Source organism: Pungitius pungitius, chromosome 3 (genome assembly GCF_949316345.1).
Source record: "Pungitius pungitius chromosome 3, fPunPun2.1, whole genome shotgun sequence".
Taxonomy (NCBI): Eukaryota; Metazoa; Chordata; class Actinopteri; order Perciformes; family Gasterosteidae; genus Pungitius; species Pungitius pungitius.
In genome coordinates this window covers 5,650,359-5,675,544 of record NC_084902.1, presented here as the reverse complement: position 1 = coordinate 5,675,544, position 25,186 = coordinate 5,650,359, and the positions used below count along the sequence as shown (strand labels likewise).

Below are 25,186 nucleotides of genomic sequence, written 5' to 3'. Positions count from 1 at the left end.
TCAGTGACAGCATGAACGGAGGATAATGATGGCTGCCTGGGATCTTGAAGCTATGTCGTGTTAAGGCACGTCTTAGTCTGACAGTCATTCCCATCAGATCATTAAACCGTTCTGTGAGAGTCACGTGTTTTGTTTCCCTGTTTTCTCTTCTTCTTGAGCCTCTGTTGCAATTGCTGCTTTGATTTAAGAAAGTGTCCACGCATCTTTAATGCAGAGCCTTTTAATAATATAGGCTTTTTCACAAGCTACAACTCGCTAACAGGGCCAGTCAGCATTGCATTCATGCTGTGGAGTCAGCACCATTAGCGTTCATTTATGCAGAGAGAGGACACCGTAGAAATCCATCACTGATTTCAACTGTACCTTAAAATAAGCTACAATGGCTTCTCATAAATAATAGTGTGATAAAAAGGTCTTGACATTTAAAGAGCGAGTCCAAAAGCGCTTTGCACTCTCTAATAAACGGTGTAAGGTGTCACCTTTCTTGACCGCACACTTGCACATTGTCTTAAATGGCACAACAGAGGCCGCGCTGGCACCGTCTCGCTATCTCGGCAATAAGCATTAAGCGTTGCCAGATGTTTACAGTATGAACACATGTGACTGTCGGCGGGCTGCTACCAGAATACTGATCCAAGAGCTGTTTTTTTTTTTTTTTTTTTGGAACGGGAAGTGTCGAGCACTTGACGAGAACTCGCTCTGACAAAGTCAACCCTTTGCCCCCCCCCCCCCCCCCCCCCGCAGTAACTTCCAGTCGTCTGCCATGTTTGAAGGCTCGGAGGCGGTCAGGGTGGAGGGAGGCAGCACGGAGAGCCCCGTGCCTGCGTCCATCAGCGCCTGCAAGAAGGTAGGATGCAGATCCACAATCCATCACTTCTTCTGTATCTCTGCCTGTACACCTGCCCCTCGTATCTCCCCCCTGTCACTTTATCTTCAGTGCGAGAGGTTTTCATTTCCTCCTCCGGGGGGGGGGCCTGCCACACCTGGGGATTGTGCAATAAGAGGAGCAGTCGAGCCCTGGGGGTCAACACAGTAGATTTATCATCTCCCAGTGCCAAAGAGACAGGGGTGGGGGGGGGGGTTGAATAGCACAGATCAGTGGGCTGAGGTAGAGATTGAATTTCCTTTTGGAATTGCGGTGTGTGTCCCAGGATAAAAATCCTTCCGCTCACGATGTCAGGCGACGTCCACTCGAGTCGACACAGGCGTCGTCTTTTCTTGTGATTGAGCCCCTCGGGGGGGCGCCGCCCGCCTGTGAGATCCGCTGCGTGAGGCTACGTCACCTTCACCTGGCCGAGGGGCCTGCGCAGATGGTCTGTCCCTGAAGGCCTCGTAACTAAAAATACACAGTGGGAACACACATGTAATATTCATCCTATGTCAAAGTAATTACATATGACTGGCTAAGTGTGCAGCATTGGAATTTTAATTTTGTCATTTACAAAATATGTCCACCCCCAAAACAAATTGGCATTTTATTGGGTTATTGAAACACCAAACTCAACAGGTTTCAATTAGAGTATGTCAGTCCGCAGGACCAGGACAATTAGTAAATATTTGATAAAGGCGGCCCAGCGGCTGTAGGTTTCACTTCAGTGAGGGGGGAAGTCAATGATGGTGGATCCTGTGCATAATAAAGGTAAATTCATCCCAGCAACAGAGAGGGGGAAACGCAGATGAGCGTGTGCCAGTGTGCAACACGTGTGTGTGTGTGTGTGTGTCCTGTGACTTTCACAGTGCTCCGGTACCTGAGCAAAGGTTTGTGTGTGTGTGCCGCAGGTCCTGTGCAGTAACAGCGTGCTGGACTCGCCGGAGTACTGGCAGAGGAACGGGAAGGCTCTGTGCAGACTGGGCCTGCTGGACGACGACACCGAGGGCAGCTGCACCACGGTGAGTGGCGTGCTGTGCGCGATGACATGACTCACGCCCCTTTGGCAACAAAGACGTCTCTGGCGAAGGGCGAAGGGACTGTTTGCATTTAATGGAAGAAATTGAATGTAAAGATGTTTTTTTATGGGGCTTTTTATTGTTCCAAGTGACAGAAAGACACCTAAACCATAACAGGTACATTCATATTGACTCATGATGACATAATAAAAACAAATATGTCAATTATCACATTTCTTTACCAGTAAAGGATAGATGCAGTGTCTATATTTAGAATGTTTTTCTGCCTTACTGAGTTTGATTGAAGCTAATTTAATATTTCTTCCTTCACAAATGAAAAAAGTGATGTTATGTGCCGATGGTGACTTTTGCAGAGTAATTATTTTAGCTGAGACATTTGTTCTGTGAAAGTTTGTCTTCTGTTTAGCCTTCTTGAAAATTAGTTGCAAAAGAACATTTACATAATGTCATTCCTCAGAATCACTTGGCTGCTGGCAACATAGCGAGGAGTAGATGTTATAAACTATGTGATTTCAAACTGCTGAAAGATTGTTAAAAGCTCAATTTTGTCTCAGGAAGCAATTTGTTAAAGGACCGCGGCTGGTCTCACTTGTGTTGACTTTATCAAAAGCTTTTAAAAGAAAGAAAGCATCTCTCATGTCACACAAACTTTGACAGATTTCCATGGTGACTGTCTCCTCTGCTTATGGAAAGTACGCTAGCTGGACCGAAGTCCTCCATTCCTCCAAGGTCATTCCTCAACAGGCCCTGTTTCAGAAAGCCGGTTTAACAAACTCTGACCCTGACCTCTGCGTTGACCGACCCTGAGATGGGGAACTCGTGGGTTTTCAGTTCCACAACTTCTGATCGGAGTTTATTCTGTCTAATCTGGCTTCATCCACTCTGACTTAAGCTTGAATGTGTCAATTTAAAAAAAAGCTCGCCTTGAATGGAGCTGGAGGTGGATATGGCAGCAGGGGAACAAAAGGTCATTGAGGGATCAATCAATGCACATAATATATAGAGTCAACACGTTCACTCTGTGCACTCACTTAATTATTAAGAAGTGTCTGTAACCTACGCTACATTTGACATGAACACATCATAGAGGCTGCGCTTAAAACAACACCTGTGTATCAATGAATTTAACTGCCTGCTTGTTTTTACATGTGTGTGTGTGTGTGTGTGTGGGGGGGGGGGGTTAAGCATTCAAAGAACAAGGATCCTAGCTGTGCAGAAGTCAGATTCGGCCTCCAAACACAAAAATGGTCTGTTGCTCGTCCGGCGAGGTCAGGCCTGTCGTTTACTGTTTACCTGCAGTCAGGCGAGTCGCATTGAGGAGGCGCAGGTTGAAAGGTAGGCTCGGGGCTGCGTTGCCATGGTGACGTCATGGCCGTGGCAAAAGGGACCCGCTGGCTCTCGTCCAATCAGGCGCCGGCGTTTAAACCCTTGAATGCCTGAAAGTCTTGATGCGGTTCTAAAAATATGGCTGTCACTTTTAAATGTATGCCTCTCTCTTTGTTTCGCCCCACATGGTGGAGTCCCAACACGATTAATTCAGTGGACCGTAAACGTCAAGCTATTAAAATCTCAGCTTGACGGCGTTCAGCTACTTTGACCACACCAGTCTCTGAAATGCTGTTAAAATGCGTTCATTATTTAAAAACCCTCCCTTTCAAACTACGTTCTACCGAGTCACGACGCTGCTCACTCACAACCTATTATGGTATCATCATAGAAATGACACATTCGATCAGTGACAGATGATGTTGGCAGTACCATCTTTATGTTGTTTTAGGTAAAAGGACAGGCAAAGTATGGATTTTGCGCCGAAGGTGACTAGAAAACCTGCTGGCGTGCAGGCTAGGTTCCCAGAGTCAGTTACCACGGTAACAGGCCGAGAACTTAAGTTACCTCCCGCTCTGCGACTGAAAACCGAGCCTTTCCCTCATCTCAGTTTTGAGCTAACTCTGAGTTTTTGCCGAAGCGGATTTCTGGACCGGGGCCCAGGAAAAGTGTACACGGGGTGTTGTTGTTGTGGTAGTTGTTGAGTTATTTCATCTCTCGTTGCCCCTTGTCCACTGCATGCTGGGACAGATGTAGCAGAGATACAATATGATATAATACGATATAATTACACAACGCTGAGGACAGCGTCATTAAGGGGCCTTTTGAAAACATAATAAATGACATTGGAAAGAAAAAGAAAGGGAGATGATTGGCAACCCAAATTAATTTTCCATATTCCGTTTGACGCTTAGTGAGGATATTCCGGGACAAACGTTTGGATTAATAAAAACATTGTGTGTCTTTTACGCATGGCCGATGGACCTAGAAACCACATCAGGGGAGTAAGCTAAAAAAAGGCTTTTAGCCTTAGAGGACACACATGCTTAATCCTCTCAATCGGATGTGTCACCTTTGATCACTCACTCATTGTTAAGTGCAAATTAAGCATGAAATGCATTCTGGATTTACATCTGCCAGAGGCTCACAGGCAGGCTCATGTTTGTAGAAACCACATTTATTCTCTAAATAAACCCAGCACTGGCAAGTTATTGAAAATAGTATTCAGCGAATTCTACCCACTCTAAAAAAAAAGAGTTTAATTAAAGACACTAATGGAATGCTCATATTCACAATGATTATATTAAAAAATGATCTGCTGTTTGTCCCCACCACAAAATGATTAATGTAATGGTAAAATATGTTATGACTTAGTCCTGCTAAAAGAGTTATTATTGTCTGTATTGAACCGACGTGCAAAAAGCAGAGTACGAAGAAAGGAGGGCAGTCAAACATGCTTTCACAAAGGAACTCTGTCACCTCCATCTTCACCTTGGTTTGCAATTGTTCATACCTGCCACTGAGGGTGGCCTTCATGTGTGTGTATCAAAGCTCAGGTCCCTCTAATGCCGAATAAACGAAAAAACACTGCTCCCCAAAACACGTGTGATAATCATCAGACAGGTGAAAGGAACAGAAGCATTTTACCAAAGAGCGACGTTCTCACACGATCACGCAGCGCTTTGTAAGTGTGAGCATCGAATGTTCCTCCACCCGCCAGGAACCAGCTGGGTGATCTGGGACAGGACGTACACAGGTTCCAAAACAGCTGGGAGGTTCCTTTTGGTCATATTTCTTTATCTGAGACGGCTCCCAGTCTTTGCTGTTACTGATTTCTGATTTCTGAAGGGTCTTCAGTGGACTCTTTTCCTCCTCAGAACGTGTTGCTTGAGGGGCTTTGTGACAGCAGACACCTTGAAAACAACGACAACTGGAAAAAAACATCACTTCTGGTCTCAGCTGAAAAGGACAAAATCGAACCTCGGTCTGAGATCACGCCGTTCCGTCTTCATTTTTCTTTTTCGGTGAAAGCAAAGCAACTTCATCTTCATAAAGACCACGGAGGACAGCGGCTGTTTGTTTTCTTGATTCCGTGCATGTGTTTCTGGGAATCAGAGGAAACTTGAATGCGATTGCAAACAGATGCGGCTCGTCTGCCCACAGCACCCGACGTGACGGATCGCTCCTCTGGCTCTCAATTCCACGTTTTGGCTTTTTACTTTGGATAATCAATCAAACAGGACCATGGGATAGACAACACTGTGTGAGAAATAAATTGTTCTGTCCTGGTCTGAACCGTACAGGGAGGCCGAGTATGGAAAACAGAGAAAAAACCAAAGATGAGATGAGCGCTGATCCAACTAGAAGAACGTGTGCGCGGCAGCATGTTGTTTTGCTTGTTGACCTTTTTTAGCTTTTAATGCAGTTTAAGGGCGTTTTGTTGCATTAAAAAACAGCATTCTTTCATTTAACCGCTGACTACAGTGCTCAAGGATGAATCCAAAATGGGACTGAATGAAGATCTCGGGCATGAATAATGTTTCCCTCTAAACGGCGAGAGCAGAAGGCCGACACCTGTGAACTAAATAAAAGATAAAAGCTTTGGATTTCCCGCGTTTCGCTCCCATCATCCACCTCTGGCCGCGTCATGTTGTCCCCTTTGATCGCGTCACTCATGTTTTAATGCATGAAGTCACGGAGAGGTGTCGTGTTGCTGTGATAGTCACACTGAATCTCATCACACCCCTGAGAGAGTCTGCAGCTGAGCGTTCCTGAACACGGCGTGTTTTTTGAATTCACGTGAGGCCTAAAGGTTGAGATTGCCGTAGTGTTTTCCTCCATTGTTAACGTGGAACGTCTCGTGCGGTAAACCTGCAGCATCCCTCCTCAACGCTGTGGATTTCATTTGGCTTTCTGTCCTCCTGCCTTGGACCTGGTGTCCATTTGAGGAGAGCGATCCATTCATCACCCGATTCAAACACTTCACACCCGGCTAGTGGGCCGTGTCCTGACCTGTCCCTTCCTGGCCCAGAGAGAGAGAGGGAGAACAGAATAAATATGCCAGGATCGGATCTTTCTTCCTTCTTCCTTTTACTTTAAACTTTCCATCTGACATTATGAGAGAGTGAAGTTTTTTAGTTCACGGTTGTGAACAGCCTTGTTTATTTGAAAGTAAAAGCTCTCAGCTAAACTAGATATTAGTATGTCTTATAAAAAGAAAATATTTCACATATATCTTAAGTAAAATGTGTAAAAACGGTGCGAACACAGAATATTCCACAGTGCAGGCATGGCTGAGTTGATCTACTTGAGGTTGTGGTACGAATCTATTAACATGTTTCTATCCATTTTAACTGATACATCTATGATCCTAGTGATTTGTTGACCCTAAAGGGAATATATGTGATTCCCCTGGAATGTTATGTGGATGTATACCCTTAACATGTCCTTATTATTCATGTAGTGAACAGAACCAGCAGCATTGGCCTCTTGATGTTCCCTTTAGCCCTGAGCTAGAGCACAGCCAAACATTAACTCTGTGTGCGTATATTACATATCAAAGTGTGTTTTTTGCCTTCGGTGGTGAAATATACTTAAAGTTAAACTCGGATTGGAAGCAGCTCATTCAGAAATAAACTGCCTCGATGACTTCAATGTGTCGCAGGTGATTCCGCCACTTGGCCGTTCCTCTTATGCTCCTTAAACCAGCTGATGTTGTGCATAAGATGAGCACGCACACACACATGTACGAACACAAAGTGAGGCTGTGTGTGTGCGATTGGAACGTTTGTCTGGTCCCTGAACCAGCTGCGTGTAGCAGAATGAATGCGGCCGTCCAAACCCCCCAAACTCAATTTGAGTTAAGCTGAACTTCAAATGCATTATAATGGATCGGTGGCGTTTCCCAACTCTGAGATTTTTGTAACTCTCAATGCAAGCACCGGCAGAGCGTCGCAGAGGAGCAGCAGTTTACTTTTGTTTACTTTAGCCTTTCAAGTACGAATAAAAACCAAAAGGAGACCGTTAAGAAAAACACTTTTCAAAAAGGAAGACGTGACACACACAGGCCAGCGGCTGTGTGTGTGTGTGTGTGTGTGGGAGGATCAGAGTAGCGAGCAAAGAGACAAAGGGATGCTGAGGAAGAATAAAGCTTTCATGAACAAAGGAGACTTAAATGTTTGTAATCGTTTTTGTGTATCGACCAAGTCTGTGCACATAGTGTTGTGTTTAAACTGTGGCATGCGCTGTAGCTGCTGGTGCGGTGGGAGAAAGAGAGCAATCTGCCTGCCTGACAGTTCCGTACATCCAAGGCCAAATGGGATTCATAAATAAATAAAGTGGCACAGTTGATGCATGCAGACACACACACACACACACTCCAGCAATATGTTAGGTCTGTGGATCATTTGGAACTTTAAAAACTCAACAGAAAACTGGCACCATTTGGCCCTGAGTAAAAATGCCCATTTTTACCTTAAGCCAAAACCCATAAGTATCTGGCTCTATTAGTCATTAGCACAACACCAACCCTTTTAAGTGTGTATATCCAATACCTTTATGTCCACAGTAGTCTCTTAGTTAATTCTTTAGGTCTTCCTGCCCGAGTGTTGCAATGTTGGTTCACTTTCCCCACTAACAAAGCGTTAAAACAACTTGCTGAACACCAATATTTTTATTTTATTTTCTATGACATTTTTCAACCAAATATTGAGATTTTTGACCCAATTGTAATTTTTTTATTTCCGTGATATTTTTTGACCTAATATTCTTGTTTTTACATTTTTGGACCACATTTTTTTCTCCTATTTTTCCACAATTTTTTTTACTTGAGCTCCAAATATTTCCGCCAAATATGCGTTGACTTTTCTTCCGAAGACATATTTTTTGACATTTGCTATTTAATCATTTTTGTTTATTTTCCATGACATTTCTTGACATACACTTTTTTTGACCAAATATTTTTTTCCCTTTTCCCTAATATTTAACTGTCTACTCAAGCCCTTCAGTATATTACTAGACATCCATGGCATTGATTCATCCACACAATAATTAATTATTACTTTCATCTTCTCTGTCTCCATTTTGGTTTTCTTTTCTCCCTGTTTTTATTCATCAATTGTAGTTTACCCTCCAGAGGCACAGCTGCACGCCGTCCAGTTTGTCTGTGAAAACCTGATAGAATCCGAGCGCCGTGAACAGCTGCCTCTCAGCTCTCACTGTCCGATGGGGTAAAACTACTGTGACCCTTCTCAAGGTCAAATTTGGGGATCATTCGGTTACCTTATCCTCAAACTGAGGGTCATCCGCAGGCGACGTGTTGGTCAGACGGGAGAAAATATATTTTCGGCTTTTGGTGAATACTGCCAAGGCGCTACTAAGCAACGGTGCTAAACCTCCTGCGTGTTGTGCAATGGATGGAAAGAGGGAATTAACTTCCAAATACCAAATGATCTTTGTCCTTCTTTGTGCATTATGGTGTTAGGGGAAAGGTTGTATGGGGATTCTTTGTTCATGGCACATCACCATTTAGATGAAGGGCTTTTATCTGCAACACAAAAACACATTTCATTAAAAAACATTATTCTATGCATGTTTTCAGCAAAACCAACCATAGCGTGTAAGAACCTGACAAAATGACAAAAAAACTCAATTACATGGCATCATTTTAAGGTCAGCTAGTGTCAAAATTCTGCCTGTTGTTGGTTTTAGCAATTGGTGTGGATTAACCTCAGGTCCTCTGCGTATGCCATTGACATTTAACAGCTATTCTGACAGATTGATCACCGTCACACAACACAAAATGCAAGCAAACAAACAAACAGTACTCCGCACTATATACTGTGGCAGCCCGAAGGAAACATGGCGTCACACAACAGGTGTAGGCAATTCCCCCCACCTCCGGCAGGGAGCCTCAGCTGCAGACGGTTGGGCAATCAAGAGCGGCATAAAAGAGAGAAGGAGAGAGGGAGCAGGGCCCGCTCGGGAGGACGTGAGTAAGCTACGGACAGCTTTACTAACCACATGTCTCTTCCGCCCCTGCAGACACACGCATGAGGAAGCCGGGAAGGACCGAAGAAGGCGAACCTAAGTTGTAGTTTCTCCCACTCCCCTCCCCCCCCCCCTTGTATGACAAATAAAAGTTATGTTTTGTCGCCACCCTACTCTGCCTTGTGACCGATGTTGACTGAAGCTCTCCCAGCCTTGCGACCAGGGGGTTACATATGGTGGAGGATGCGGGCATGAGTCGAGCCCCGCGTTGGATCCAGACGGAGCAGACGTGAAACGATAAGATGGAGGAGGCCCTGACCGCCATTCTGCAAGCTCAAACGACACTGAACGCAGCAGTCACCGAGCTCTGCCGAAGGACTGAGGCACACGGTAGGAGACCCCAAGATTATTTGACCAAAATGACTAGAGAAGACGATGTTGAAACCTACCTCGACCTCTTTGAAAAAACAGCCCAAAGAGAGAGATGGCCCACGGCAGACTGGGCTAACCTGATACTCCCTCTGCTAACGGGAGAAGCGCAGAAAGCCTGCCGTGACCTCACAGTTCAGGAGGCAACCAATTATGAAGCGGTCAAGAGAGCAATCCTCGCCCAGTATGGACTCAGCATGCCTGCCAAGGCCCAACGCGTCCATAGCTGGGAATACCAGATGTCGCTCCCAGCCCGAGCCCAGGTAACCACACTAAGCCGCGCTGTGAGGAGCTGGCTAGAGGAAGGGGAGGGGCCACCTGCCGTGGAAAGAATAGTGATTGATCGTTGCATACGCAGCCTGCCGGCCGATGCCAAGAAGTATGTCGCCCAGCAGGGACCACAAAGTGTAGAGACATTAATCGCTCTCCTAGAAAACCACCAGGTGACCGTGGACTTGTTGAAGACTGAAGCAACCAAAACACTCTCTTGGAAACCGAGGCCAGAGACCTCGAAGAAGTACCCTGACGCGGTTCGAACCAGACCCCTAAAAGCCCAAGGAAACTGGAAGGATGAGAGGCCTCCGCGAGATCCTGGTCCGTTTCGGTGTTTCGCGTGTGGAAGGGAGGGGCACCTGGCCCGTGATTGCCCAGGCAGAGAGGAACTCATGCCCACGGCCAGTGCTACCGAATCATCAAGGCCCCACTGCCATCTCCTTACCACCTGCTGGGCTCATGAAGGGATAGCCGCCCCTAGGATCCCTGTTAAGATCGGAGGCAGGGACACAGAGGCCCTTATAGACTCAGGGAGTATGGTGACGCTGATCCGACCTGAGTTCGCAGGGCCTATTGGGGGAAGAGAGATCTCTGTCTCCTGCATTCATGGGGACTCCAGAAACTATCCCACGACAGAAGTAAGCATGGTTACACCACGAGGGCAGTTCAAATTGCAAGCAGGAGTTGTGGACCACTTGCCAGTCCCTGTCCTAGTTGGCCGAGACTGTCAGGCGTTCTTGGCCTACTGGACAGACCGAGCTACAGAGGGGAAGAGACCCACTCGACGTAGACGAAGAGACCGCCTGCCCCATCCCCACCCGTCGCTAACCACCGCAGAGACCACCGACGCAGAGGCCGCCAGCCCGGAAGAGCCCCCCCCGGATGATAAGAGTAGGGAGGATTGTTCGAACCCCACTGCCACGGCCTCTGAGGAGCCGGGAGGGGTGCAGATACTTGATGACATAGAAACCCATGAAGTATTCTCTGAATTTCCGTCAGCAGAAATCGTACAGGAGGGAAGGCTCGGACGGTTCGGCACTGCTCAACTGCAAGACCCGGCGCTGAGGCAGGCCTGGGGGAATGTCCAGGTGGTAGAGGCCCAGCTACAAGACGGGGTGAGTAGACTCACGTATCCACATTTCATGGTCAAGAATAAATTGTTGTATAGAGTGGACCAGCGAAGAAATGAAATTGTAGAGCAGTTGTTGGTCCCCAAACCATATGCCTCGAAAGTGTTGTACTTAGCCCACACTCACCTGCTGGGGGGCCATTTGGGGGCAGAAAAGACCTACGAACGGATCCTTACCCGCTTCTATTGGCCCGGGGTCAAGAAGGCGGTCGAAGACTATTGTCGCCACTGTGCTGAATGTCAGCTCCACAGCCCCAAGGTAACGTACCGAAATCCACTCATTCCTTTGCCAATCATTGAGACCCCGTTCAGCAGGATTGCGCTGGACATTGTGGGACCCCTACCAAAATCTAACCGGGGACACCGATATATCCTAGTTATTCTTGACTATGCTACCCGATTCCCAGAGGCGATACCTCTCCGATCAGCCACCTCGAAGGCTGTGGCCAAAGAACTGGTCCAACTCTTCAGCTGGGTGGGAATAGCAGACGAAATCCTTACGGACCAAGGCTCGTGCTTCATGTCCACCGTGATGAAAGAGACCTGCCGACAATTGAAGGTGAAGCAACTCAGAACCTCCATATTCCACCCCCAAACGGATGGGCTGGTAGAAAGGTTTAACAAAACTCTTAAACAAATGTTAAAGAAAGTGATCGATGCCGATGGGAAAAATTGGGATCAGCTCTTACCATATGTCTTGTTCTCTGTTAGAGAAGTCCCACAGAGTTCCACTGGTTTCTCACCCTTTGAGCTCCTCTACGGACGACGACCGCGAGGGATGCTGGATATTGCCAAAGAGAGTTGGGAACAGCAGCCGTCACCCTATCGCACCGTCATTGAGCAGGTAGAACAGATGCACGAACGAATGACTACGGTCTGGCCCATCGTAAGGGAGCACATGCAGCAGGCACAACAACAGCAGGCCAGGGTATACAACCGAGGGGCACAGGTCAGAGAATTTCACCCCGGCGAAAAGGTACTGGTTCTAATCCCATCCAACGAGTGTAAATTCTTGGCCAGGTGGTTGGGGCCCTATGAGGTCATAGAGAAGACAGGCCCAGTCAACTACAGAGTACGCCAACTCGGCCGAAGAAAGGGCCAGCAAATCTATCACGTGAACCTCTTAAAACCATGGCGTGAACCTCCTACACCGCCAAGCGATGTCCTTACCGCCAGTGTCCACCCCCCGGTAACTCCGGACGTGAAGATGGGTAGCCAGCTCTCCCCTAGACAAAAGCGGGACTTACAAGAGCTTTTGTGGCGGAACCGGGAGGTCTTCTCTGACCTCCCGGGACAGACCTCTCTGATATCCCATGAGATAGTAACAGAACCCGGGAAAGTTGTTAGGCTTCGACCATACAGGATTCCAGAAGCCAGAAGGGAAGCCATCCAGAAGGAGGTAAAGAAAATGCTTGAGTTAGGAGTCATAGAAGAGTCTCAAAGTGCTTGGTCAAGTCCCATTGTTCTAGTTCCAAAACCAGACGGAAGCACTCGATTCTGCAATGATTACAGGAAACTGAACGAGATTTCACAGTTTGACACTTACCCGATGCCAAGAATAGACGAGTTGATTGAGCGGTTAGGCCCCGCACGGTTCATAACAACCCTCGACTTGACCAAAGGGTACTGGCAAGTACCTCTAACCCCCCAAGCAAAACCAAAAACCGCCTTCTCCACGCCTGAAGGGGCCTTTCAGTACCGGGTTCTTCCGTTCGGGGTCCATGGGGCACCAGCCACGTTTCAGAGACTCATGGATAGAGTCCTCCGTCCCCACCAGCAGTATGCTGCCGCCTACCTGGACGACATCGTCGTCCACGACAAGACGTGGGAGGAACACCTTCACCATCTGGAGGCTGTCCTACAAGCGTTAAGGTCAGCGGCCCTTACAGCAAACCCCGACAAATGTTCACTTGCCCAGGAGGAGGCCAACTATCTGGGGTACACCGTTGGGAAGGGAAATGTAAAGCCCCAACCTAAGAAAATTGACTCCATACTCACCTGGCCCCGGCCGCAAACCAAGAAACAGCTAAGAACTTTCCTCGGGCTAGTTGGTTACTACAGGACATTCATACCTAGCTTTGCTACAAAAGCAAACCCCCTAACCGAGTTAACGCGGAAATACCTCCCAAACCAGGTAAAGTGGACGGAAGAAGCGGAACAGGCCTTTGTTGAGCTGAAGCAATCCCTCTGTTGCGAACCCATCCTGCAGGCCCCAAATTTTAACAAACCCTTTGTTTTGCAAACAGATGCCTCGGAAGTAGGGATTGGAGCCGTGCTGTCCCAGCTGCAGGATGGTATGGAACACCCAGTGATGTTTATTAGCCGTAAGCTACTGCCCGCTGAGAAGAATTACGCCACAATAGAAAAAGAATGTCTGGCTGTCAAATGGGCTATTGAAAAATTGAGATATTACCTGTTGGGCCGAAAATTTATCCTAGTAACTGATCATGCCCCACTTAAATGGATGTCTCAAAACAAAGGGAAGAATGCACGAATCACTCGCTGGTTTCTTCAGTTGCAGGACTTCCAGTTTACAGTGGAACATCGGGCTGGGAACTCTCATGCGAATGCGGATGCCATGTCCAGAAGGCCTTACTACCCTGGGACGTGCGCTCCAAGCGGGGACTTGAAGCTGGGAAAGGGGGTATGTGGCAGCCCGAAGGAAACATGGCGTCACACAACAGGTGTAGGCAATTCCCCCCACCTCCGGCAGGGAGCCTCAGCTGCAGACGGTTGGGCAATCAAGAGCGGCATAAAAGAGAGAAGGAGAGAGGGAGCAGGGCCCGCTCGGGAGGACGTGAGTAAGCTACGGACAGCTTTACTAACCACATGTCTCTTCCGCCCCTGCAGACACACGCATGAGGAAGCCGGGAAGGACCGAAGAAGGCGAACCTAAGTTGTAGTTTCTCCCACTCCCCTCCCCCCCCCCCTTGTATGACAAATAAAAGTTATGTTTTGTCGCCACCCTACTCTGCCTTGTGACCGATGTTGACTGAAGCTCTCCCAGCCTTGCGACCAGGGGGTTACAATACACAAAGGAGGCAAGCCTCTTGGTATTCAGATAAAGGCTGAATGCATGCAATCCATGAAGGGCAGATACAATTTGATCCGGCCTTTTTATTTGTCATCTGTCATTGACTTCCTATTTTTAACTGACTTTAGCTGCAGGCGGCAATTTTCCTCACATTAAACTTAATAGTTTGGAAAATATGATGTTTTCTGCTAGAGGATACCCGATTAGAGATGAGGGGGGAAATTGACCTGTTCAGAAAGTGCCGCATTACCGGTTCAGTTGAAGGACATTCAATCTGGGAAGGCAGACAATTGTTGTTGTTCCCCGGTGTCGTTCCCTCATAATCTTTACAATAAGACTGCTCTTCAAAAGTATGGGAAATATGCAAAGTGCTCTATGAAATAAAAACTCATGAGCACGTTGGCCTATTTATTGCAGCAGCTCATTTCCTTCCCTTTCAGATCTGCAGCCAGACAACAGAGCGACAGCATGGCATGCTGTTAAAAGAGGAAATATATATGGATACACAGCACATAGACATTTATGCTGCATCTATACTGGCTTCTAAACCTTGACATGACTTCCAGGGAATACATTTTGTTTCTTGTGCTTTCTCAAAAGTGGTGAGGCTCTTTAGAAGCACAGCTCAACGGAGCAGCGGTGCGTGTGAAGATTTTAAAACTATATATATATATTACATTTTGCATATAGCAGCAGGCAGAGCTGATATGGAGGTGGCAGCGCTAAAAGAGATCAGGGGGAAAAGACAGATATTGCCTCGGTGACTCACATGAGCTCTGATCAGTGACGACAGTGCCGCCGTGCAATGGAGCGCCGTCGGTGACGGGCTTTGTCCATTTGGCCGCACAGGACTGACTGCTAATTCGGATCAGAGGCTGTGCGCCGTGCGTCCGGCGGCGCGAGGACTCCCATCGCACACCATTTAAACCCGCAGCCGCAGGCCAGGGTCTGCGAGATGGAAGGAGGAGGAGGAGAAGGAGGAGGAGGAAGAGGGTGTGACAGAAGCACAATGAAGGAGTAGAGACAGAGGGAGAAGAAAAGGGGAGATGATGACGGAATGAAATTCGGCGCTGGTTGCTGAGACAAGAAGGTCTATTTTAGACCCGGTTGTGTAAATGAGTGACGGTCCCCTGCAGAGTTTTTTTTCAGATGACACCTGCTGTAGTTGAGTCACTTGGAGGAAAGCGCTCATTCTGTCTGGTTTGTAGGATGTGTGCAGAGGGAAAGGCAATGCAGTAACTTTTCCTTTACAGCACTCTCACATTTAACATCTGGGATGTTTTTTTTACCCTTCCCTATCTAGCCTCTGTTATAGTCTTTACCATTTAACTCTGACATGTTTTCCTTCTCTATTTGTCTCTCTTAGATCTGTTTTGTAAATCTGGACCCTCAAAAAACTGACTATAGAGAGGAAAAATGCATCAAGGTGAGCAGAACCCTGATCCCTTTTATTTTTTTTTGCTCAGGATTTCTGTTTGCTGTGTTTCACATATAATTATTGGCTCGGTTGCCATGGATTCAAAATGATTACCCAGAATTAGGCGATTGTTTTGTTTAGATAATATGCAGATTTCGTAGCCTTCTGCAGCTGGTGATGGCTCGGAACATCTCCCAGGAGGAATTGTATAGTTCTGCTTCTCTGAATTAAAGCAACAGAGATCACATTATAGCTTTTTCTCTGATCATCTATGTCCATGTGCTTGGTAATTGTCTTGCAGAAATTGGCATCAGTGTCTCCAGACCTGCCGAAGCTTGTTGAATTGCTGAGTGTTCACCAGCCGAAAGAAAACGAGATCCTACTGCTCGGTGGCCTTGAAGCTTCAGATACACACCCACTCTCCCCCTCTCAGGTGATTTTGCAAGGATGTCTATAAACCTGCGGAAGGGTTTTCATCCTTTGAATTAACGGGAGAGTAAAGCAGAGAGAGCAAGCTGTTCTTTTGTACCGCAATTTTGTGTGATGGGTCTTGAACCTTTTCTGCCAAGATAAGGTTCTTCATTCATTTTACCTAGTAATCCTCCCAGATTCACTCCAATGAAAAACATCTCGCGTCGACCCAAAGTGCACGTTAAACCGAAAAACATCCACTTTGGATGACTTACAGTATATGACTTACAGTATATATAAATATTTTTTTCAGAATAAAAAGGTGTCCACTAAATACTTTCCTTTGAGCCAATGATCATCCCATAGACTTTTTTTAGAGGTTTAGGATGTTTTATGACTACATCTTTTCCTCTAAAGGTCAATGCATGATTGGGGTGTGTGAGTGTGGGAGTGTGTTCATTTAGGAACCTTGTACATGTGTATTTATGTGTTTCTCTATGTGCATGCGGAGTAGATGATTGTACATATTCCATTCAGGGTGGGCAGCAGCAGAGAAGTACGGGCGTGTGCCTGGTTCAGTGTTCAGGGCCGAGACGCTCCAGCCAACCTGGCAACATCATCGTTGAGGTCAACAAGTTCCTGATTGGTCTCCAGTGGGGGAAAGAGCTGCAGCTTCAGCAGGGCCGAGCAGCCAGGCAGCGGATCGACGACGACACTAATCGCTCCATCTCGTCCATAGAAGAAGACTTCCTGACGGCCTCAGAACACCTGGGGGATGACAGCGAGGACGATGGTCTCAGAAATGGTGAACCTCTTTACCTCCACGCAGAGGTTTTTGTTTGTTGCTTGGTATATCAGCATGAAGTGGTCTTTCCAAGAACACGTTTTGATGTGATGGCATTTTCCTTTACCTAAGTGACTAAGAAAATATCTTCAGCTATTGGAAACCATCCACGTGGATAGTAGTTTCTTAAACTGTAATATTTACAATGGTAGTGTTGAGACATTGGGCCTCAGCTCATTGAAATATGATAACAGTGGCAGTGATGTTGCACAGAGATACTGTGGAATTTTAAGGCTAAATCCGTCAAAGTAAGATAAGTTGAAAGGACGCGCAGCAATACTGCAGAAAGATTATTTTTTTGTGACTGAGAACGTATAAGAAGTGTGTGTGTGATGAGCCAATGTGTTACTTCACAGGGTAACGAGGGGAAATTGAAGTTTCTACTCTCGCTGTGACACTTTGGAACTGATAAAGCTGCCGTCTATCATTGTGCACCCGTTTCATTCCCTGCTGTCCTCTGTTTTTATCTGTCTCCTCGTAGAACCAGAGAGTGGCGACCTGGCAGAAACCTCGGTAGAGGTTGCGCAGAAACATGGCGTCAGACTTGCATGTCAGAGGGGACCGCTGGCCAATTACCAGAACAGGGAGGAGGCGGAGGTAAAAAAAGAAGGGCACCAGCGAGCAAGCCTTCATAATAAAGAATCAGCCGGTCACTACGCCACCAATCTGGCCGAATCGGTACTGCAAGACGCCTTCATACGGCTGTCTCAAGATGAAACCTGCTTTGTCTCGGAGGCTGCTGTAAGCGTGTCCCTCTCCGGTCGTACACCTGACGCTGCTCGTCCTCCAAAGACCAAAGAACCTTCCCAGCAGCGTACTTGCTCCTTTGAACTCCCCAAGATTGTGATAGTTCAAAGCCCGGACAATTCTGACGGAGAGCCAGAATGGCCTGAGGCGGCGGCCTCCCATGTGCCCGGCCAGGATGTCGCTGTCGACGCCCAGGAGACGCCAGATAACGGGACACAGGCTCCAGCGCCCCACCACAGCGGGGGACACCCGGCGAAACACGTCGACGTGGCTCTGGCGTGTGCCGCCAGTGTCATCGGCACCATTACCAACCCGCAGCTGGCTGAACAGCATGCCATGGAATCGGCGTCAGAGGGAGACACGGAGGAGGAGCTGCCGGAACGAGAGGAGAGAGCCGACTACTCCTTCTCCTCGGCGATGTGCGGCATGGCTCAGGTGGCTGGCGCTGTAGCCGCCGTGGAGCTCACAGAGCCGTCGGCGGAGTGCGGGGATTCCGACGCCGAGTCCCTTGAAGCCTACACGGCGTCCTGTGGTCTGATGTCTGCCGCCAAAGCCTCCGCAGCCATCCCGCTGCACTGCAGCGTGGCCGAGGGCACCAGTGTGGAAGCGTTTCGCGCCAACATCGCCGAGGTCCTACACAGGGAAGCGGCGGAGGTTCTGACTCAGCCGCAGGGCTACAGGAGTGTCGCCCACCTGCTGGAGGCCACGCATAACAAGATAGTCGATGGCATCACTTGTCCAAAGCGCTCCTACATGGATGAAAGAGAAGTGGATGACCTGATAAATGAGGTGGCAGACAGCCTGTTCAAACATGCTTTAGAGAAAGCAAAAAAGAAAAAAGAACTGGAGGGTAATGGAAAAGATGCCCCAGGCCTTCAGGTCTTTCTGCAGGACAGTGTTAACAACTTGCTGTTTGATATCCTTTGCCTGACACAGAAGAAAATCTGTCATATCTCAAGATGTGATCAAGGGTCCTACGAGACACAAGAGGGCAACACGGGTGCTAGGGAGCCATCTGCCACCAAAGAGAGCAAGGATCCCTTCGGTCAATTACAGTGCTTAGTTGGCCACGGCCAGTTCAGCAATAGCGGGAACCAGTGCAGCATCTTTCACTGCACAGATAAGCTTACCATGGTTCCTGGGCTGCGGGAGAAATATGTGCTTGAGGAAAATGATCTGATATCGTCTTTCTCCACAGCACACGGCAAAGAGAAACAACAGCAGTCGTCGTGCAGACAAAGTCATTCTAAATCCACCTATCTGCCTGCCAAGGATTTCTCTGAACACCAGCAGGGCAGTGGTGCCTTCAGAGAACCTTTGAGTGAAATCCAAGTCCACAACACGGACCGAAGAGGACGAGTAGTGATAGCCAGTGACGACAGACAGGCCTCCCTCACACCTCAGTCCTCCCTCAACTCTTGCAGTTCTTTGCTCTCTTGGAGAATGGATTCAGAATCCAGGACACCTATCACTTGCTATGCTGATGATTTGGCTGCTACAGTTGTGTCCATGGCCACAGAACTGGCCGCCATCTGCCTCGAAAACAACACTGGGAAACAGCCTTGGTTCTGTGCCCTGAAGGGGACATCTACTGAAGGGCCAGAGGCCTACTTGATCCCCGCTTGCCGCACAGTGCTCAGGAGGAAAGAAGCGCACAGCGGCAACGCCGCCTCCAAGAAACACCGCGCGCCGCGCCTCAGTGAGATCAAGAGGAAGACGGAGGAGCAACCGGAGCTGATGGAGCGGCTGGTTAACCGGGTGGTGGACGAATCGGTAAACCTAGATGAACCACAGGACCCGTTTGCCCTCTTCGCCTCCGAAGTCACGGCAAGGATCATGAACTGCCCGGAGCTGAACGTGGTGGACACCTCCAAAACCGGCCAGCCGCGCAGCAGGTTGCAGTGTGAGAGGTGGAGCCGCGGGAAGGCCTCTAGCTACGAGAGCATTCCAGAAGAAGATGCCGACCCCACAGGAACGCCCAACACCTTGGGCCCCGGCAGTCGGTTGGGTCAGAACTTGAGCCGCGGTAGCTCCATCTCTAAGCAGTCCAGCTGCGAGAGCATCACCGATGAGTTTTCCCGGTTCATGGTGAACCAGATGGAGACCGAGGGCAGGGGCTTCGACCTGCTCCTGGACTACTACGCAGGAAAAAATGCCAGCAGCATTTTGACCGCGGCCGTGCAACAGGCCGCGTCAAAGAAAAACGGTCACCTCAATGTCCGGACCTCATCCTGCCTGTCCAAGCAGTCGAGCACGGAGAGCATCACGGAGGAGTTCTACAGGTTCATGCTGCGGGACATGGACAAGGAAAACAGAGAGTATGGCATCGCAAAGACTAAGGAGTGGAGCAACAGCCTGTTCCCCCCTTCCAGGACACCCTTCTGTATACGACAGTCCTCTGTCCCGGACCGCCGCTCCTCAGACTCCAGACTGACTGTCAACTCGCCCATAAAAGCAAATTCCTTCGACGGATTTGCCCGCAACGTGCGGGGAGACACCCTGAATGTCTTCCCCACCAACTCCGTGTCGGCCACAGGACTGTGCAAGTCAGACTCCTGCCTCTATCAACGGGGTCGGACTGACCATATTACCGATATGCTGATCAATGAGACCTGGTCGAGTTCCATTGAGTCCTTGATGAGAAAGAACAAGATCATTGCTGACCCAGAGGACAGCATTGAGCTGGAGGCCGCGGGAGACTCCCAGCCCCACGTGCAACAGTTCGCCGATCGCCTGGCAGCGGATATTGTAGATATTGGCAAGTCTGCCCTGGGGGGCCAGCAAGATGTGGCCGGGGGTACAGCTGGGTCAATATCACAGCCGTACATGCCTGTTGGCGAAAGAAGGAGGGGGTTCAAACAGTCTCACCTGACTTGCGGTCGAAGTAGGTCCAATCAAGAGCAGACTGGTATTGGCGCAGGGTCCGGGACTGTCGACGGCGGCGCGCCCCGTATGAGGGGCCCCAGAGGGGTGCCGCTGATCCACATCGAGGGGGATCAGAGGGATGAAGAGACTCCGTCAAATCCCGAAAGGACAGTGGGAGGACCTCAGGAAACACCCGCAGAAGTGTCGGCCACGAGGCGCACAGAGAGAGCTCCAGGCAACAGGTAGTGCACCGCTCACAGTCCCTCTGTGCCAGATCCAGACCCCCTCCCCTCCCCCCACCCCCTCTGTGCTAGAGCCAGACCCCTACCTTAAGGCAGAGTGATTTATATATCCAACCGCAGCAGAATCATAACACCGTAGAGATTAATTCTTCTGACAAGACTAAGAGCGAAGAATCACACATTATTTTTTAAGGTAAACATTAGGTCGTCTGATCAAAGCACACGGCCGCCAAGTGTCGAAGCCATTCTTTTGAGTTTGATCACAGAATGGAAGATACAAAGCCGGAACTGTGGAAAAAGGGTCTATTTTAGCAGTGTGTGAGGTTTAACAAACGTTTGGCTAGGCGGTGACTCACACTGTCTGGGTCATGAACCGTGTGTGCAGAAAGCTTTTAGTAGCTCCATCTTTTATCCTCTGTGGGGCTGCACGATTCACCCGGATCGGTAAAAGCTGCACTCACGCTTGGCCAACCCACTGAAACCCCAATACACTCGATAGCTATTTACATTACGTTGACACAAGGAGGAGAAGAATTGTTGTGTCAGATTAGATCAAACGTTGCTCGAGAGAAATTGTTTGGCAGAAGGTTAGCTGAAAAATGGTGTTTATATGAAGTCACTTCAATTTTAATAAAGGTATGTCAGCCTTATGATTCATATATATTGGACATGGTCTGTCTTAAATTTACTCAAAGTCTAGAAATGTAGAATGTTTGAGTAAACGCAGGAGAGCGTAGACCAGAAAATACATTTTACACAATATTGTGAAAGTAATGAAGACTGGAGCAGTTCATTATGCGTCTCAGTCCGGAATCAAATGAGCCCACTGAAATTATGTTATTGGAAAAAGGTGCTAATGTTCCACATTGCTTGGGGAAAGGAGAAATGTAAAATCCATACGTGGGGCATCATTTGTTTTCTTTTGCCCTTTTACTGTGTTATAAAGACATTCCGATTCTCCAAAACAAGACTTCTTCAATAGTTAATGATGAAGAAGAAAAGCTGAAATGCTCCAGGGCCTCTGGAGAGTCTCAACATGCGCTTCTTTTCACTTTACTATACATGTAATCCAGGAACAAGTGAAGTGAATCTGGCCATCCCTTGTGTAAGAGTGGAACTCAATCATTTGCGTAGTCGGTCGGATTTCCCCCTGGAATTGTCATGGATGGCATCCCCCGATCTTCTGATTATGACTTAATTAATCAGTTGCCTGAGGAACTGAAAGAACCTCTGGGAGTGCAGTTTGCTCGTGCATTAAATATATTGAAATGAACTAGCTATATTTTTTATGTGGTCTAGTTATTTTTAACTTCCAATGGCTTGTCATCTGTATGACGTGACTGTACTTTACTGTATTTAATAATCTCCCATTACTACCTTAGAATGCATTTTGAGATCAAAAACTCAGTGTTTGGATGAATAGTGATCAGAGGAACTACGTTGGGCGAAAAAAAGCCAAAAGTACATTGCAGCAGACTTTGTGCGAAACTATTCGATGGTCATACCCACCCAGCTTGCGGTTTGCTCTCCCCAGCAGCGAGAGGGACAGGCCAACCGCGGCGGGGGCTGCGGTAGTGAAGAGCGCCAAGCGCTCTATGAGCGCTAGCAGCGAAGAGAGCATGGGGAGCTGGTCCCAAATAACCCCCGAGGATGACCCCCACGAGGAGACCAGTAGTTTTATCCAGCTGAGCGAGGGGTCAGTAACCGTTGCTCCTTGGCGCTGCTGCTCCCACCCTCACCCCACTCTCATCGGCCCATTGCTAGCGACACCTGTGCTCCCCCCCCCACCCCCCCGCGCTGCTGCGATACCCACACCTGCAGAGGCAGTATATGGCAGGGGAAGGGCCTGTCCATAGCTCGCACACAGGACTAGAGCGTGCCCTGCACTCCGTGCACAGGTATGTGCAGTGTGTGCAGCTCACAGTATCCAACCGTGTTTTCAATTCACCTTTAGAAGACAATACACATGTTGTGGTTATGCACCAATAGTTTGAGCTATTATAAATTGCATATAAATATGAATCTGTTTTTTTTTTTTTTTTTAAAGACACCGGTGTGTGAATTAAGATGACGGAATGGGACACTGCTCAGTGTGGCAATTCTCTTAGTTTTGTGCTTCATGCTTATTTAGCGGTTGTGGCCGTACCAGCTAGCTGCGCCGCCACCACAAACACTCGCCGCTTCTTGCAACCTTTCCATCTACCTGCTTAATTTAACACCACCTCATTTCCCCGATCTATGTTGTGAAACAATGGCTCGGCTGGCAGCCCCGCCCGTCCACCCTATCCGCCTAAACTACCTTCCAGATCTCCTCATCTTCATTCCCAGACAGGCCAGCTCTCCCCGCCCCGAAGGTCCGATTCCGCTGCAGCTGCAGTTTATATGTTAATCACCAGCTAATTAACAACATGTCCTACATCGCTGCGCCTGGTTTTTGTTCTCTTCACGCGTCAGTGATCGCGCTGGATGTCTCGAGATGACATGCGATTGACGCTGGCCGTTGTTTCCCCCCCCCTGGCTAACAGGAACGGGACCAGCAGCGCGTCGAGCCTGGGCCCGGCGGACCTGGAGGCTTTTTCCGATGTGCCCAGTCAGATGACAGCAATCAGGTAACTGGTGACGCTGTCGCAGGCTCTCTGATGCCCATCCTGCTATTTTTTCTTATACCTGGATAGAATATTGCATTTTGTCACCTAGAGCGAAGCCATTAGGGGTCATGTGACAGGCTGCCAACGTTCCTGCACATGATTTTAGCTAATTACATATTCAGTCATTTTGTGCGGGTATTAATGTTCTGCTAGCACATGACCCCCTGTACACCCGTAATGTGTCATGTGTACATTTAGCTTTTTATACAAATCAAATGTTACTTAGTGAGCTCTAGATATGTTGGTTGGCAGGGTTTTTGTAAAGCTTTGAATGTTTAGTTGATGCTGCTTACAGTCCCTATGTGATGCTAACCTGACTAGCCGTTGTTTCATAGTTCCCGTGCTGACGTTAGAGTACTGTAACTATCAACTGTTTGTTTTCCTCACAGTGAACAGACAGAGAAAGGACATCAGAGGGGAACAAAGGAAAATGCCTTCGGTGGGTGTCGTGTTCAAGTTTCATGTTGTATCAGCTCCTTAATTATTCACTTCCTTTAGCTGTAACATCAATTCTTAATTCTGCCACCTCGGTGTTAAAGATCAAAGTTTGAGAAAGGCCTTGTAGTTTCAGAGATGTCTGAACACCAAATTCAGTTTTGTTTAACGACTTACGCTCCAACAAAGATGATCTGAAAGCAGAACTGAGCCTTTTTCTAACTAGTGAAAAGCACTTGGAACGAAAAGGTCTCGTGGGCTTCTGGAGTTCACGTTCAAGCAAGAAACGTAGACAATGACATCTCTGTGCGTAAGTGCTGTGCTCTAAGGGTGTAGACAAAATATTTAACATCAAAGGTGTTATTTTACTATTTAATTTATTAGGATAAACCCCTTAAGGATGAAGCCTCTTTCTCTTAAAAATGCGATACAAACAAAAATAAAGAACAACAAACGAAGGAAGCACCTTAAATGAATAGGAAAGACAAAGAAAAAACAACTATTGCACTACTGATAAGACACACAAACATGAGGAGTACAATAGGGGGAAACAACCACTTTTTAAATGATCTAACAAAACATTTTTTGACCCATTATTATTTACTTTTTCCTGTGACATTTTTCCATTCAACATATTATAGACTTTTTTTTTACCTTTTCAGCTTTTGATTCGATTACTTTTTCTCACCTATGACCTTTGCACTTAAAGTAAAGGTGTATTGTAAAGCATAGCATGACCTGGAACATGCACAATTCAACTCATCATCATCATACGTCCATATGAAGGTTTATTGGCCTTTTATGATAGAACAGGAGAACTACACATCTACGTTAAAACAGTATTGCCAGTATTCCCTGTCTCCTTTGGGGTTTTCAGAGGGCGGGTCAGAGAGGTCATCGGGCGCAAGCAGCAACCTCCGGGTGCTGTTGGTGGTGAACTGCGACGTGGAGGCCGGATGCGTGGACTCGGAGCTCAGAGTGGCCCTGCAGTGGATCGCCGCCTCCGAGCTGGGCCTCCCTGCTCTTTACTACAGGAAGTCCAAAGACAAGGGCGCTGCAAAGGTAGGCTCACCACCCACTCCAAAAACATCACGTCACTCACTAATCAATACTTTTCAAATAATGTTTTGTTTGATTGGGTTTCCTTGATTATTCTAACCCTGTCGCCGGATATGAGAGAAACTGAGGTCACGAGCCCACGTTGATATGGATTCAGGGACCACAGAGCCTCCAAAAGTCTTCATGTCATAGAGGGGTTAAGACATCATTTTTACGGCATACCACTAGTCTTATAACAATGCCTGATCTGTATTGATTATTATTCCGTAGTATACTATATCATATAACATTTTCATGACATACTACCCTTTGACCTCTTTCATGCCTTCATATGAAACTATGACAAACTATGACATGACGTATTTTATGGCATACTATTCAATTGAACCTTTCACACATTTCATTTCACACAGTCAACAGAGGGTTGCATT

General features: G+C 47.7%; 1 protein-coding gene across 3 annotated transcripts in view; it reads left to right on the top strand.

Moving 5' to 3' along the window:
- sphkap (SPHK1 interactor, AKAP domain containing) overlaps positions 1-25,186 on the top strand; it is a 55,794-nt gene that overhangs the window by 30,133 nt on the left and 475 nt on the right. For 2 of the 3 annotated variants that reach the window (XM_037489386.2, XM_037489472.2), the window contains 10 exons: positions 745-847; positions 1,780-1,890; positions 15,454-15,513; positions 15,806-15,937; positions 16,453-16,720; positions 17,241-20,613; positions 22,148-22,309; positions 23,139-23,222; positions 23,651-23,700; positions 24,574-24,758. In XM_037489386.2, the coding sequence (XP_037345283.2) occupies positions 745-847; positions 1,780-1,890; positions 15,454-15,513; positions 15,806-15,937; positions 16,453-16,720; positions 17,241-20,613; positions 22,148-22,309; positions 23,139-23,222; positions 23,651-23,700; positions 24,574-24,758 (4,528 nt within the window). The remainder of the gene's footprint in view (positions 1-744; positions 848-1,779; positions 1,891-15,453; positions 15,514-15,805; positions 15,938-16,452; positions 16,721-17,240; positions 20,614-22,147; positions 22,310-23,138; positions 23,223-23,650; positions 23,701-24,573; positions 24,759-25,186) is intronic. The other variant, XM_037489557.2, reaches the window with a different exon arrangement.